The sequence below is a fragment of the Bactrocera oleae genome, chromosome 4, assembly GCF_042242935.1.
Source record: "Bactrocera oleae isolate idBacOlea1 chromosome 4, idBacOlea1, whole genome shotgun sequence".
NCBI classification, from domain to species: domain Eukaryota; kingdom Metazoa; phylum Arthropoda; class Insecta; order Diptera; family Tephritidae; genus Bactrocera; species Bactrocera oleae.
In genome coordinates this window covers 8,933,920-8,951,107 of record NC_091538.1, presented here as the reverse complement: position 1 = coordinate 8,951,107, position 17,188 = coordinate 8,933,920, and the positions used below count along the sequence as shown (strand labels likewise).

The window sequence follows — 17,188 nt, the reverse complement described above, 5'->3', positions numbered from 1 at the left end:
GAAGTAAATGCAAAACCGCTTTATTTAATTTTTAATTATAAACTTGGCATTAGCATATTTTATTTTTCAATTATAATTCTCAACACGGTATTTAGGCTTCGAAATTTGATATAATGTTCAATTAAAATTTTCGATTTTTCAAAAAAACAAAAAAAAATTATAAAAAAATATTATTATTAGAATTATGTTTTCTTATATTATTTGCAACACTTCATATAAATAAAAAACAATTGTGAAATAGTTATAAAAAGTAAAAGTTGATAAGCAAAAAATATATTTTAAAATATTTCAGACAAAAATTAAAAAAATACGCTCACACTATTCTCACTTGCCACTACACATTTCACACGCAAACTCGCTACATGCTATATATATGTATTATATATATATACATATGTATGTTTATATATGTGATATTTGGGAATATATATGTACATATCTAAAAACATTTCATAGCATTTTCTTTTGTTTTTAAATAACTTTATTATATTTTTTTATATATATATTTTATTGTTTGGTTTAAATTTTAAATAATTATTGTTTATAGCTAAATTTATTAATGGTTGAATGCTTGCAACAAAAGAGAAAAAATTTTCACTAGACTTAGCTTAGAGTTCACTTAAAGCTAATTTATATGCTAAAGTTACAAGTGCCGAAATTCAATATGCTAATTTTTAGCCAAAACTTATTTCTTTTATATACTTTTACTACTTTAGTTTGTAGCTTCCATATAAAAATTGGAAGCATCCAGCTGTGTTTGCGACGGCGCAGCTGCGCACAGCACACCGGCACATTGTTGTTGCACTTGTCACTCTAAACATATTATTTTCTTTTCTATTTATTTAAATTCAAATATACACTAAGCGCAAAAATTATTTCCATAATTAAATAAAGCAGCATTCAAATAGTTAACGTTTCTTTGTTTTTTGTTTTTTTTTCTGGTTTTTTTTTTCATTTTGTTTCAACTCGTTATACAATATACAATATTTATAATCGTAATAACGCACCTAAAAACACATTACAACTTCCATTATGTTTAAAAATAATTAAAATTTACAAAACAAAAACTATTTAAATAATAATTGTAGTTAAAAAATACGTTTGAGAAAACGTTACTGAAAGATCTAGTTTTAATTTATATTACAACAACATTTGCGTTGTTGCCACATTTCGCGGCATTTGCTGCTTTGTTGCCTTTTTTGTCGCTTGCTTTTTAGTTATTTTTTCAATTTGTTTTTTGTTCTTTGTTTTTTCAACTCTTTTTAGTGTTGTACATTTCTCCGTTTGTTGACGGGTTTGTTTTTGTTTGTTTTTTTTTTCACCAGAATTATTTCATTAAATATGAAATATGCAAATTAAATTTAACTTACAACTTGCTTGCAACGCCATTGGAAGGAAAAATGTACAGTAATTTTCAGTTTTGTTCGACGACGTCACCATTCAGTAGACTGACTTTCATGACGCGTACATGCGCTTGATATCCTCTTGGTATCTTTCTTGTATTTCCTTGCGTTTCAGCTTGAAAGCGGCCGTAACGAGACCCATGTCCGGTGACCAAACCTCCTTGCAGAGCGTGAGCACTGCGGGCACTTCATACTTTTGTAATTTGCCTGTGAAAATGTAATGAGTTGAACAAGCGTTACATTACTAACACTTTCTAAGCACTTACATTTCCTGGCATGTTCGGCTAATTCTTTCAGTACCGCCTTCTCCATAACGGGCGACGTGCATAACTCCTCGAAAGCTTTGGTCTTTAAGCTATTGCGTTCGGCCAATTCTTCGAGATGTTTGTGATTGGGCACCACTAATGCGACGGTGAATTGTTTGGTTGGATCGCCATAAATACAGATATTCTCCACAATTGGGCAAGTCTTCAGTTCGGATTCAACTTTGCCGAGTGACACATATTCGCCGGCCTGCAGCTTAACCAAGTCCTTCTTGCGATCTAGGAGGATTAAAACATAATTCGATAAGTTTAAAGTTTATGTAGAACATTGTTTGGAATATTGTAAATTTTTAATATACAGATATTTATAGACTGAACAGGGTTAAGTTTGACACGAATTTTATAACACCTAGAAACAAAAACGATAGCCTATCCGTCTGTCTGTACATACGCAAACTAGTCCCGCAGTTTTCGAGATATCAATCTAAAAGTTTTCATACAATTTCTTCTCCACAAGAAACTGCTCATTTGTCGGGAACCGCCGTTTTCGGACCATTACAGCATATAGCTGAACGAACAAATAAGCTACTTGTATGGAAAACATTTTCATATGACGAGATATCTTCACAATAATTGGCATAGGTTATTGTCTAAGACAATAATGCAATCTCCATGAAGTTGTTCAGATCGGATTACTATAGCATATAGCTGCCATACAAACGGAACCATCGGAATCCAGTGCTTATATGGAAAGCTTTTTCATATGAATAGCTATCTACACGAAATTTGTCATAGGTAATAATCAAAGGCATTACTACAATCTCCGAAGAAAATGTTCAGATCGGACAACTATAGCATATAGCTGCCATAGAAACTGTTCGGTCAAACGAAAGTGCGTGTATGGAAAACTTCTTTATTTGACGAGATATCTTCACGAAACTCGGCGTAGATTATTTTACAAGCCAACATTACAATATCCAAACAAATTATTCAGATCGGACCACTATAGCATATAGCTGACACACAGACTGATCGCTTAAAATCAAGAAAAAAAAAATCTTTTTATATAAAATTTATCAGCTTCTAGTAAAGCAGTTTAAATTATTCCGACTTCATTAAATGCATTCGTTTTTAACCTCAAACTTTCACTAAACTTATTACTAATTATTATTGCCCACACTTATTCGTAACTCACCAATGATTTTAAGTACACCATCTGGATGAATTTCACCAATGTCGCCAGTCTTAAACCACTGTTTGCCATCCTCTTCGAAAAATTCCTCAGCAGTTTTGTCGGGCAATTTGTAGTAACCTTTCGATACACAATCACCGCCTATTAGCACTTCGCCCTGTAATTGCAATTCAAGCAAATTTATTATTTGCAAACCACAAGGTACAACATAATTTTTGTTCAACCGACAAACCTGTGGATATGGTTTATTCGTAATACGATATCTGCCCTCCTCCCAGTTGACTAGACGTATGTCGCAGACAGTCAGCGGTGCACCAGTGCGACCATAAGTCATATCACGGTCTGCAAATACAGCAAAAAACAGTTAATTATTTCAATAATAAGTAGTATATTACAAATACTGCACTTACTGTCCATAACCGCGGCGCCCGATGTAGTCTCTGTCAGACCGTAACCTTGTACTACATCCACGCATAAGCATGTTTTGATTTGTTCATGTGTATCGGGTGAGAGTGGCGCACCGCCGGAGAGCACCAAACGCACGCGACCACCAAGCAGCTTTGAGACCTTCTGGAAAACCAATCTGTGTGGTGAGAGAAATAACAAAAATTTTAATAAAATTTATTTCGAAAATAAAAAATTAGTTAATTTTGCTCACTTATCAACCAATGGCGTCTGATAGCCACGATTCGTCCAACGCACTTTGTACTGGTACAGAAATTTGAAGAGCGCCTTCTTGAAGGCCGAGCCCGAATTAACTTTGTCGTTAATACCCTTGGAGATGCGATCCAGTATCAACTAAAAAATACAAAATATATTATATTTACAAATTCAAGTAAATGTCGAAAAAAAAAGTATTATTTTGTTTACAAAACTCTACACACCGGCACGGAAGTCATGCATGTGGGTCGCAAGACGGTCGCATCACCTTTGCTGCCGCGCATAATCTTACTGCTGGTGTCAATCAGTGTCAGTGGTGTGGAATAGCCGATTGGTACGCCGGTCATCAGGCAAACACTCTCAGCGAGCAATTCAAATACGTGCGCCAGCGGCAGGAAGCTGTAATGCGTAAAGTTGATGTGTTATATTAAATTGCGCAGTTTAATTACTTTTCCCTTTTTACTTACCCAATCAGCACATCGTCAGGCTTCACGGTCACCACGTCACAGAAACCTTTCATTGTGGCAATACAATTTTGATGAGACAATAGCACGCCTTTCGGTGTGCCTGTGGAGCCAGAAGTGTACATAATGATTGCTGTGTCCTCGGGTTTGGGTGGTACGCTCTCTGTGGGAGAACGGAAAAGTAAATATATTGATAATTATATTGTAGCTTTTGTTAACATACATATAATTTTTATTTATCCCAAAAAAAAGTAGTTTTGCTACTAAATTGTTTTAATAATTATTTGATAGGGTAACAATTTATTTACAATATATTTTATTCCTTAATAAAAATTTAAGTTTTCTTTTTCTAATAATAATATTATTATTTTTTTACTATTTTTTTTTTTTAAATTTAATATAATTTTTATATTGTGATAAATATTTACTACTATTTCATTTTAGAATCTATTTTTTATTCAATTATATTTTTTAGTAATTTTTTTTTTAAATAATTTAAATATTGTGTTAATATTTTAAAAATTATTTTTACAAGTTTCAATCAATTTTTTGAGTATTCTATCATTTAAGATTTAATATTTAAAGAGTTTTACTGAATAAAATAATTTTTTTCTTTTAAATAATTAGTTTTAAATAGTTTTATTAATATTGTGATACATTTTCAAGAATTATTTTTAAGATTTTCAGCTAATTTTTTAAGTATTTGAAATGATGCCATTAATACTTAAATATTTTTTTCTGAATTAAATCATAGATTTTTAATAAAATATTTTTAGTTTAATTTTTTTTAATGTTTTGGTATTAAATTTCTTATCTTTTAAATTATTGTTTTTGAAATACTTTATATAATAATATTTAGAAAATTTTTGATACATTATTTTTACGATTTTTAATCAATTTTTAAAGTATTTTAATTAATTTATGCACTCTATAAAGTTTATTAATTAAATAATTTTTGTTTTTGTTTCATTAATATTTTTATTAATATTTTTTATTTATTTTTTTAATCTAGTCAATTTTAGTATCAATTAATTTTTTTTTGTTAACTCACAAGATTATTATCAAAACTGTTATAATTATATTTTTAATTTTTTTAATTAATTTTAAGATATTTTATTTAATTAATTTTTGTTTTTGTTTCATTAAAATTTTGAAAATTTCGTTAATCTTTTTATAATTTCCTTCAACTTTCATTTTCCACTCACCAAACTTGCTCTCCTGTCCCATGCGCACAACTTGCGAGAAAGAGAGTACGCGCACACCGTCCTTGAAGCCCGTTGTGTCGGTCTTATGCAGTTGATCCTCCATGTAGATAACGGTGTTCACTTTGGGGCATTTATCCAGCAACTGCTTGAATTTGGGCAACAACTCGTGCGATGTGATCACGGTGGTGACTTCGGTTTCGCTGATACCTATATGAAAACAACAACAACAAAAAGCATTAATTGCGCTACAAAATCTCAACATAACGAGGCAGCTACTCACAATGCGCCACGCCATCATCGCCTAGTGTGGCGTATACAGTTACAATGGACATTGCTTGCTTGAAGCAACCATGCGCTGCGATCATCCATTCGGCGCGCGTTTCAGCAAAAATAACAATATTCTGTCGAGCATTCTGTCCACACTCGCGCAGACCGCGCCCGAAAGACGTAGCCGTGCGATCGGTCTCAATGAAATTCTTCCACTTATACTCGCCCATATTGTACTTCTTGAAGATACGTCCATTCGGTTGCACCTCATCCTCCTCGCTGAGGATCTGACGCGTGCCCAGACAACGTTTGTTCGAATGCACCTTAGCCACATAGTTGAACATCTTCTCCAGTGTGTCGATGTTATTTTGCAGCATCTTCACGTGCACCTCACGTGGCGGTTCGATGGTGCGATAGGTCAACGAATGCTCATCGGAACTGACAACGCGCGCCTAAAAGATAGCAGCGAAAGGAAATTAGTTTGTTTTGAAATAATATTCTATAATTTATTATAGGTTAAGGCAGTGGGTAAAAGAGTGTGAGGTAGCCAGTGGTTTAGCTGTGCCCGCCAACTTTTGGAACCCAGTGTCATTTTACAAGTTGTTGCAATTGCTTAAATAAATAAACAGTTATGGGAAGAAAATAAACGAGTGTGAGCAAGTTGCAGAAAGTTGTATATTTTGCTTGAAAATTGGTGAGTAAAATGGGTGAAGGGGTAAAACGCCTAAAAGTAGACTTTTATGCATGAAAAAACGTTTAGTCGGTTTCAAAATAAAGTGAAAGAATCGATTTTGTTTTTAAATAAATTTTTTAAGCTAACTTTATTAAAAGAAAATTTTAATTAAAAAAAAATAATAAATTATAATTATAATTAAAGAAATGAAACAAATTAAAAAATATTTCAAGAAGTATTTTTTTCAAAAAAATTGGTATTTCGAAGAAACATTTCAAAAAATAAATTGAAATTTTCGAAATAAAATTTAAAATATTCGAAATAAAATTTAAAATTTTCGAATAAAAATTTTTAATTTCGAAAAAATCCCAATTTTTTAATAATTTCAAATAAATATAAAAAATATATGTAAATTAAAAATTTCGAAAAAATTCAAATTTTTTAACAATTTCAAGTTTAAAATATGTATGTTACAGCCTTAAAGTAAATTTTGAAAGCAAAAGTTCGATAATTCATATTTAAAACAAATAAAGTGAAACAAATAAAATAATTTTGGTTTTTAAAAAATCTTTTCAAATTTTAAAAATTTGTATTGAAAATTATGTATGTATATGTAAATTGTTGTGATTCGATAAAAATTTTAAACTTTCGAAAAAATTATAAAATTAAATTCTAGTAAACTTAAAAGATATATGTACCTGCTTAAAATATGCAATATTAAAAAATGTGTTAAAATAATTAATAATTGGAAAAAATGTTTACAAAAAAAAAAATAAAAATATATAAAAAATATATTTCAAATTAAATTATAATATTAAACACAGCAAGAATCACATCCTGCCACCAATTGGGTACACCGTGATTGGTTCATAGTGGGATCAAACATCGAATAAAAATAAGTATGTGGTAACTCTAAAAAAATAATATATCAACTGAGTACAACTCTAGTGCACCGGGTTGGTTTCTTTGAACAATTATTAATAAAAATAATTTATTTTGTTTTCTATTTTTAGAATTTTTTAAATTTTCGTCACAAATAAGCATAAAAAGTAATTAAAATATTTTTTAAAACTTTAAACCAGTTCCAGGCAAAAATCAAAACAAAAAACCATCTAACCATATGTACATATGTATGTATATAGACATATAAAAAGTTAAGGATATTGCAAACAAAAGAAAATCCCGTCAACAAAAAGGAAATACTATGTACAACAACAAAAACACAAACAAATGAGAGCAAAACCTCAATGTCATCTGCGGCATATCTCGGCTTCTCGTTCGTGCCGGCGTCAAATTTCTTAACTGGAACAGCCTGACGCAAAAACAAAATATGAAGAAAACAATAACAACAAACAGATAATCAACAAAAGCAGAAAGATATGTATATGAAACGATTATAAGAATGAGCAATTTTGCAGGTAAATATAATACAAATGTCGACAAGTGTTGTTGCGATACACATATGAGTACAAGCGCATATGTATGGATGCCCGTGTGTATGTAGGTGTGTTTTTGTTACATATATATGTATGTGTATGAGTATAAGCGGCTATAGTTATTTAACTTAGAAGCAAATACTTGTAAGAGTCAGAGTCATTAAGATGGGCGTGTGTGTGTGTATCAACTGTTTTATTTATCGCTGGTATGATTAAAAATTCGTTAAATGTGTTTCAAAGTGTCGCTAGGAATGTTGGTCATAAATTTAATAGCCACAAACTGGAGTTTATGTTAGTTAATATTTTCGAGATAAAATGCATACTTCGCACAGTTTTTTTGTTATCTTGAAAATAAAGTTATAAACATAAAAATTCAATGGTTGATAGACTAGAGATTTCTTTATCGGCAATTTTGCTTATCGATCTACTTAATTTCATAATTTGATATTAATTTATTTTTTGTTATGATAATTTAGAATTATTTATTTTTATAATTTTTTTTTGTATTTTTTCATCAATTGTTCCACACATAAAGTAATCACATAATTCTCAAAAATAATAAATCTCGATATATCTAAATTGCTACTGAAGGGCAGCAACATTGTGAAAAAAAATTTCAGATACTAGATTTAATTAATTTTATAGGTTATATGATTTAGTATTCCAGATATACGGAAAGATTGTTAATATTGTAATAGCTATAACCCTCTAAATTGTTTTGGGAATGCGTTTTGGGTAACGTAAACCGAAATATTCGGGATAACAGAACGATAGCATTTGATTCATGATGATAAAGCGACCCACAACAGACCAGTAATTGGTCAACTCGATAGCATTCTTACGAATTATTTTTGGAATGTTTTTCACACTTACAAACACAACAACTCGTGTCGAAGCATGTGTATGAAATAGTTTTTGTCTTTGTTGTAAATGACGAAAATAGAACGAGTGTACTCGAAGTGATATGTTATCATTTGCAAAGATCACAGTGGAAATATGTAAATTCAGGTACAAAGTCTAAAGTCTAAAGTTGCCAGACGAAATTACTTCCTGCAACAACACAAGCGACAATAAATAATAAATGCTGCACTATCACTATTAATTAAGCGACTTAACACAGGTGGCGGGCATATACGATAACTTACTAGCTAGCAGTAAAATTTCACAGCAAAAACAACAAGATTTATGTAATTAAGTAAGAAATGTCGAGAGAATCATATAAATAGCGATAATTACTATGTAATCATTAGCAGCTGTCAGTAATGTAGAAAAAATTAAAAATAAATCAAAAATAAATTAAAAATAAAACAAAACAATAAATAACAAAAGAATATACAATAATACAAAAATAAATTTTAAAATAATTAGAAAATATATAAGAAACGTAAAAATAAAACAAATAAAAAAATATATATAAAAACGTAAAAATATATTTAAAACAATAATAAAAAATACAATAACAAAGATATACAAAAAAATTAAAATTATAAAAAAAAAGTTTTTTAATTTTTCAAATATTTTAAAATAAAAAACAAATAAAACAAATGAAAAAAATTAAAATAATTTAAAAAATTAAATAAAAACTAAAAACATTTAAAATTAAACAAATAATTTAAAATTAAAAAAAAGGAAAAGAAAAAATATAATAAAGAAAATAATAAAAAATTAAAACTTTTTTTTTAATTTAATTAATAAAAATTTTTAGATAATTTAATCAATTAAAATAAACTTAAAAAAACTAAAAAATATTTTAAAAACATAATTTTAAATTAAAAAAATGTTATATAATAAAAAATTAAAACAAAAAAAAATATTTTTCAAAGACTTTCAAATAAAAAAACAAATAAAAATTAAAAAGAGAAAAACTTAAAAAAAAATTAAAATTAAAGAGTAGAAGATAATTTAAAAAATTTAATTTACAAAATTAAGAGAAAAGCTTAAAAAAACTTTAAAAAAATTAAAATTAAAAAGTAAAAGATATTTAAAAACACAGCTAAATTATAAAAAGTAAAAAAAAAACTAAATTTAAAAAATTAAAAAAACAAACTAAACTTAAGGAATTTAAAAAAACTAAACTTAAAATTAAAAAAAAACAAATAATTTAAAATTTTGAAAAAAAAATTTCTATTTCAATGTGATTTTGGCAATCGACTGAGTAAACAAAATCGAAAAAAATGTAAACGAACGAAAAACTTAACAAACACACTATTTTTTGTTTTCTTCAGCATTAAATTTATTTTCGTTTTTACACTCACCTTGACGCGTCGTGACTCTTCTCTCCGCTTCCATGGCCGCTGCAATACCAAATATACCGGCAACGTGATTATGTCACACACAAAAGCGAGCACTTTGATAGCACCGATTGCGCTCTGCACCCAGAAGCTTTCCATTCTGACAATTAGATACAAAATGAAAGTGCATGCCATTACTCAAATGTCGATAAATTATGAATTAACGTTTTTTGTTGCATATAAAAATATCAGTTTTTTGTAATTGTAAATCAAATGAAGTCACATGTCAAACGTCGGCACAATAAATCACGCCACTAATCAGCACTGATCACTATATGAACGCAACATTAATTTGTTAACTCTTTAATGGTGAGATACATAGTTTGCTTAACTTGACTTCGTAAACTTATTTTAAGTAAAGTTTACAGTATATTGCGGTAGAAACACACACACATTAGTATTTGCTAAAAAAAAAAAATAAAACAATATTTACGCCCAAAATACGATCAGCTAAATGTAATTAAGTACTAAACGCCAGCACAAATGCGACTAAACTAAAAGCGAAAATAATTTTCTAAATGCGCTCGGTGCCTGTAGCGCTTTCAAGAAATGTTTGTATGTCTGCTAGATTTTTTTTCAGCGCACTAAGTAAGTTGTAGGGTCGTCGCACGTAAAATTTAGCACGAAAATGTGTTCAAGTGTGTGAGTGTTATCTGAAAATTTCAAAACTTAGAGCAACAAGTGCAAGCAGCAGCCGCAGCAACAACAAAATCGCAATAATAATAACAACACAACATAAGCAACGACAAAACATGAGTCGCGTGCGTTTACGCCTGTATTGGTAGCTGTGATAAGAGCGCTGTTCTGTCTACACTTGCGATTTGTTGTTGGGTGGTAGCGGTCGAAAGGACGCTGGCGTCGACGCTGTTGATCGTTGGCTGATAAAAGAACGTCAACGTCAATGAGAAAGCACATGTTCGCTTGTACAAATACATACATATAGACGCAAATACAGGTATATACATATATGTATGGTTACTGCTACGCTCACCGCATGCAACCGTGGCACTTTTCGGCCGCTCGCAGCGTACCTATGTACGCTAACTGGCAAACCTTGTACGATCAGTCGTCGATCAATAATGTGAATAATTGATCTTATTGCTATGTGAAAGTATTGTGCTCAGCAATGAGATAGTTGCAGAGATTCATACATGATTTATTGTTGTAATTTTACAAGTTAGTTATAATCTCATAGGGATAGAGAGTACCGATGGAGTTTTGAGCATAGTCTAGAAAATTGAACTTTCGTTTTTGATAAGAAAGCTAATTAAAGCCTCGATGTGCTCCCTTTTTGTATTATTTGCAATTTTTACGAATTCCAAATTTAACCAGAGGTTAAATAAAATTAACCAGAGGTTAAAATAAAGTTTAACTTGCCAAAAATTTTAAAACTATTTCTAAATTTTTGATTTGTTGAAGGGTTGGTTCTAAATTTAATTGACGGTTAAAACTTAACCAGCGGTTAAGAAAAAATTTTTGGTTTTTTTTTAAATTTTGATTTAATATCTAATAGATTTTCGAAGAAAATTTAACTTGAATCTCAAACATAAAACTGATAGATAACTGAAGGTTCGGAAGAGGTTACAATAACGTTTGGTTTACTAAAGGTTTAAAGCTTATTTGCAGATCCACACTTTATATAAGGGTTCTAATTTTAATAGATCGCACCACTATAGCATCTATGTAGCTGCGACACAAACTCACTGAACAAAATTAAGTTCTTGCATGGAAAACTTTTTATTTGTGAAGGGTATTATAGCTTCGGCAGCCGTAGTTAACGTTTTTTTTTTCTTATTTATTTTAAAATTTTTGTTTATTTTGCGATAAAAAGTAGAACTGGCGTATCTTAACTAAGCTATAATCATTTAAAACGCAATAAAAATATGCTTATCAATGTAATAGACGATCTTACCCACCATACATTTATAATCTAATAGTTCACTGCTAAACTTTGGACCGACAATAAAGTATTATAATATTATTATTCCTTTTTTGTCATAAATTCCCCCACGCAACCGTGAAACCTTCTCCTTAAAAATGTTTGTGAAAACAAAACAAGATAAAGCAATAAATATATATATATATGTGTGGTAGACTGTATAGCTAACTTAAGGTGCAATATATGGAAAAGATGGTTAGATCTTCTCAAAAATTTCGAACATTCAGAAATATTGTAAAAGACACAGTTTTTTAATGAAATTGAAGAAAATATTTAGAGATCTTTAAAGGACTATTTTAAATAAATATCGTAGAGCTTTTAGCCAGTTGCTTGAGTGATTACTCGGATAATCCGATCACTATTAAATTTTTTTCCTCTACGTTCTTTTACTATTCTCCACCTAACAATTTTTTAATCTGCAAAAAAGCAAATTCTGTCAGACCAAATAGCATCAAAATTTTGGGGGATTTTTTTCGACCTATTTTTTTATATTTTTTTTCAAGTATTTTTTCACCTTCATATTACTTTGTTATCAATTAAAATACAATAATGCATAAATATTCAAAAATTATTTTTTCAAGTATTTTTTGAACCACACTCACTTCTACAAACAAATTTTAATTAGATAAAAAAAATTTTACTTAAAAATTAAAAATTTTTTTAAATAAATAAAAAAATTTAATTTTTAAATTAAATATTATAATATATATAAAATTAATTTAATCTATTTTTTCATCACACTTATTACTCTGTTATAAAATAAAATACAATAAAGCATAAATATTCAAAAAGAATTTTTCCAATATTTTTTGAACCACCCTCACTTTTACAAAAAAACCAAAAAAATTTAATTAGATAAAAAAAATATTTACTTAAAAATGTTTTTAAAGTAACAAAATCATAATTTTTTTTTCAAGTTTAACTAAAAAATTCTTAAAAAAATATCTTTATTTCACTTATCAACGCCTTATATAATTTATAAAAATAATCAGCGCTGATAAATTTTCAATCGAAATTTTTGCTAGTTATTTATTTATTATTAGAAATGAAATAATAAAAGTATACATACACATACATAAATTTCAAATTCTTATATGCGGTGTTATCGATAAATCACTGCGGTGCATAATTCAACAGGTGATATATAAACATACATGTACACCTACAGACAAGCATGCGTAGAAGTGTCGCTCAAGTTGCAATCATTGAGAAATAAAAATAATGACCACTTAGCACAAACGAAAAATATTTTTTTTTAAATTGATACACAAACAAACATATTCATATATGTATGTAGATATGTTTGTTATTTATGTATGGAAATATGTATGTTTATAGATTTCACACAAAATATGGCGTGATGTTATTGGCACAATAATTTTCTTAAGTCTGTTTCTATTTGATTGCGAAAATTAGACTCTATCATTGCGTTGTTATTTATTTTTGTTGTTGTATTTGTACAAACGCATAGTTGTCCATAGTTAAAATAATGATAGTCATTGTATTTATTAGAATTATCATGATTTATGCCATTAAATAAAATTACTACAAACTAGAGCGACTAAAATTAGGTAAATATAAGAATATAAATTAATTTACATAATAATAAATAGCAATAAAATATTCAATTAATAAAATGTATTGCAAATAATTCTGCAAACTCATACACATTTTAATAAACAGCTGTGTACTTCTAGGCATAAAGGCAAACACTACAATCGATAAACAAACGATTTCGATAAGAATGTTGCATTTTTAACATATTTTACATGAAATTCAATATTTTCAAAATTATTATAATTTAACAGCTGAGTTTTAAATGTCGCTCATACATTTATTTCCGGAAATAATTTTACCTAATGGACAAAATCAGATACTAAACGGAAATACCAACTGATCAAATTTGACTCGGACTGGTCCATTAAAACTGCGTGCGCAAACTGAATCGATAAAATAATTTTTCCTATCTTATGTCCGTGTGAAGTTTGAGCTGCATATATCAATTAGTGAGTGTTTGGACAGCTGTTAGTTTACGACGCGTAGGATTTGTCTGGTGATTTTTACCATAGAAACAACTGGAAGCAGTTTGCTTGATATGCTTGTGTTTCCTATGAAATCACGGTTACGGAGTAGTTGAAAATGTTGCAGAAGTGTTTTGGGGAGTCTACTTAATAATAAACACAAGTATTTGCGTGGTCAAAGCATTCAGTGAACGTCAGGAAGTCATCGAAAACTGTTAATGACAACAACATCGAAAAAGTTAAAGCAATAGAGTTTAAAAATCGACATGATCGATCATAGAGAGATAGCAAAAGAGCTCAACATCTGTTATGGGTCGATTCAACACATTTTGGTTAATGTTTTGGGTATGCAGCGTGTCAAGGCTAGTCTTGGCATGAAATGACAAAAATCTTTTGCAAATCTTTTTTTTGACATAGAGTAGAGGTCGCAAAAGCGATGCTTGACAACGTAACTGAGAACGCTAAACTCACCAAACGCATTATTATTGATGACGAGACGTAGGTTTAAGAATATGACATCGAAACTGTACAAAAATCTAGCGAATAGCGCTCCAAAAATCAGCTGAAACCGAAACATCAAAATTCGCTGAAGGCCATCCCACGCAATGGAGGCTTATAAAAAGTAGTTAGCCATCATTTACATCTGACTGTCTTAAGAAATATGTAAAGTAACTCTAAAATTATTTATGAAACTTTTTTCAAAAGCATCGACGGTCTCCTATAGCGGCTTCTTGGGCATACAAAAGTACAGAATACTGCTCTTCTAATACGCTAGATAGCTACCAAATTAAGGCTTTACCTGACTAATTTCAAACTCCAGTGAGGATATATTTTTGAGTATTGAACAGAGAGAAGCCAAAATAAAAAAAAAATCACTAAAAAAAATTCTGTTAAAGCAATAACCATGCGAAGCCACTGAGTGAAATCAATAATTATTTATGTATGTATATAAAATTGTTGCTAATTTCACCACAAAAAACAACAAAACATTATAAAAAAAAAACATTAACACCATCGTAAGATGAAAACTACAACACGTGACCACAATGGCACCAATGATGCAAACAAATATCGATGCACTTGATTTCACCAAACAAGTACAAAAAAAAAAATATGAACGTGAAATGGGTCAAATATTCAAAAAAAAGTGCGTGTGTACTTACTGTGCGTCATCTTCGATAAACATTTTCAGCACGTCTGTATGTCAATCGATATGGTTGCCAGACAGGAAGCAAAGTAGTTTACGCTTGAAAGTGATGTAATAAATGCAGAATCGGTTGATTCACCAGCGGTCTATTACACCTGCTGCGTTGGAGCACTTATTTTCTTCCGTTTGTTTTATTTATTGTAATATTTATTTACTTTGAACTGCTGTTGTTGTTGTATGTAGTGCTGTTGTTGTCTTTGGACCAATGTATTATGTATTTTTATGAAGATATGCTTTACTATTGCTGAATTCTAGCTTCTTTATACAGATATACAATCAAAATGATCTGCAACGAAAGAGACACAGAGAAAAACGATACAGCTAATGTGTGATAATGAATGAATAAAACATATAAATGATATATAAAACATTTATTTATTTTTATACTTTGAAGACAAGCGATTTTCGTGGCAATATATGTAAATTAAATGAAATGTAACAGGACATTGATAAAAAAGATGTACGAAAAATTAGATTTTGTGTATAATGCACCACAACAAGCTGGCAAACAAAATTTTGTGTATTACATTAATCACCCTTAAATCTATTTAGCTTAATGACATGATAATTAAAATCTAATAAAAACAGTAAAAAATGTAAACTGAGTTGCACCGAAGCACCGAAAAGTTAGCATTTCTTATAGCATAAACATGTACAAAATTTTTTTTTTGTTTTTGAACGGTCTGGTAGCGTCTGGCGCAGTATAGCGTTGTCTTGAACCATAATCTGTGTCAAATTTCCCAAAGATATCTTGTCAAATAAAAAAGTTTTCCACACAAGTACTTAATTTTGATTGGTCAGTTTGTATGACAGCTATATGCTATAGTGCTCCGATATAGGCGGTTCCGACAAATGAGCAACTTTTTGTGAAGAAATGAACGTGTGGAAAATTTGAGATCAGTATTTTAAAAATTAATCATTTATATACTCCATACTTTATAGGATTTCCGACATTACCTTTTGCGTGTTACAGATGTACTTCGTATAAATAAATAAAAATATTAAAACTGGAAATTAAGAGTAATATTGCGTATCACAGTCAAATACCGTCCGTACAAGTTCTCAATGAAACCAGTTAATAACAAAAACAACACATATGCTAACAAACCAAAACAAAAGTTAAAAGCAATTTATCAAATGATTACAAACAATATATATGTATGTATATATATAGATGTATGTATATCACAATAATAATCGTTAAAGCGGTGAAAAATCATATGTAAAAACAAAGAAAATATTACGCATATGTTTATGCGAAGAAGAATGGTGCTATAAATATGATTTCTTTTTTTCTTTTACCATATTAACAACACAAATAAGAATGCTACCAAACCCCCACGCCGTCATAATGTCGCTTTGTGTGCCAAAAAATTCAGTTGGACTTTAAACAGTGTGGTATTTTTTCGCATGTTTGTATATACTTACTTCCTCCACAACAAAAGCTATTTTTAAATATATGTATATATGTATGTGAGCGTGTATCTGAAGTTGTTTTCGAAACTTAATATAAAAATTAAACTCAAAATTCATAAAAAAATTAAATGTTATATATTGGTAACAAACTGGATATCGTGAAAAAATCTGTGAAATCGGTTTGTAAGGGTGATACAAAAAATCTGGTAAATCAAATTTTATTGGGTGTTTTTTACAGGTATACATATAATTAATTCAATGTGATATCGTACAAAAAGTTTGTGAAATCGGCTTGTATAGGGTGCTTTTTAGAGATAATATAATATCATGCAAAAAAATCTGTAAAATCGGTTTGTATAGGGTGTTTTTTTTTAATTTATTGACTTCAATTAAAATGATATCGTACAAAAAATCTGGGAAATTTGTACGTATAGGGTGTTTTTTAGAGATATAGAATTGAAGTAATAAAGTATCGTAAAAAAATTGTTGAAATCGTTTTGTATAGGGTGTTTTTTTAGAGATATAATATTTCTTAGAGCGTTAGCTGTCAAACCAGCTGTTAAAGTATAATTTGCGTTTGACATTTATGTTGCAAATAACGTTGTAGAGTTAATTTTCATTTAAAATTTTAATATTTTCCATGTTTATTTCACTAAATATTTTTAATACAAATTATTTATTTTCAGTTCATAATATTTAGTTATGAAGCTATTTCAAGCTTTTATTATTAATTTTTTTTTTAATTCACACA

The 17,188-nt window shown here is 29.3% G+C and overlaps 1 protein-coding gene and 1 long non-coding RNA gene across 8 annotated transcripts in view; one reads left to right on the top strand and one right to left on the bottom strand.

The window, feature by feature from the left end:
* Nucleotides 1-458: 458 nt before the first annotated feature.
* Acsl (Acyl-CoA synthetase long-chain) overlaps nt 459-17,188 on the bottom strand; it is a 31,810-nt gene continuing 15,080 nt past the window's right edge. For 3 of the 7 annotated variants that reach the window (XM_036375068.2, XM_014229793.3, XM_070109153.1), the window contains exons 3-14: nt 14,978-15,307; nt 9,819-9,954; nt 5,468-5,906; nt 5,188-5,394; nt 3,986-4,145; nt 3,743-3,917; nt 3,517-3,656; nt 3,269-3,441; nt 3,091-3,200; nt 2,862-3,015; nt 1,670-1,945; nt 459-1,610 (exon numbers count right to left, since the gene is read on the bottom strand). In XM_036375068.2, coding sequence (XP_036230961.1) covers nt 1,456-1,610; nt 1,670-1,945; nt 2,862-3,015; nt 3,091-3,200; nt 3,269-3,441; nt 3,517-3,656; nt 3,743-3,917; nt 3,986-4,145; nt 5,188-5,394; nt 5,468-5,906; nt 9,819-9,954; nt 14,978-15,000 — 2,148 coding nt within the window. In that variant the 5' untranslated portion in view covers nt 15,001-15,307 and the 3' untranslated portion in view covers nt 459-1,455. Of the gene's footprint in view, nt 1,611-1,669; nt 1,946-2,861; nt 3,016-3,090; nt 3,201-3,268; nt 3,442-3,516; nt 3,657-3,742; nt 3,918-3,985; nt 4,146-5,187; nt 5,395-5,467; nt 5,907-9,818; nt 9,955-10,204; nt 10,424-14,977; nt 15,308-17,188 lie in introns of those variants that run through there. The other 4 variants (XM_036375074.2, XM_070109155.1, XM_036375076.2 and 1 more) reach the window with 3 other exon arrangements.
* LOC118683188 (uncharacterized) lies at nt 8,369-10,280 on the top strand. The gene is made up of 2 exons (XR_004979079.2): nt 8,369-8,758; nt 9,789-10,280. It is a non-coding gene; the product is annotated as an uncharacterized lncRNA (long non-coding RNA).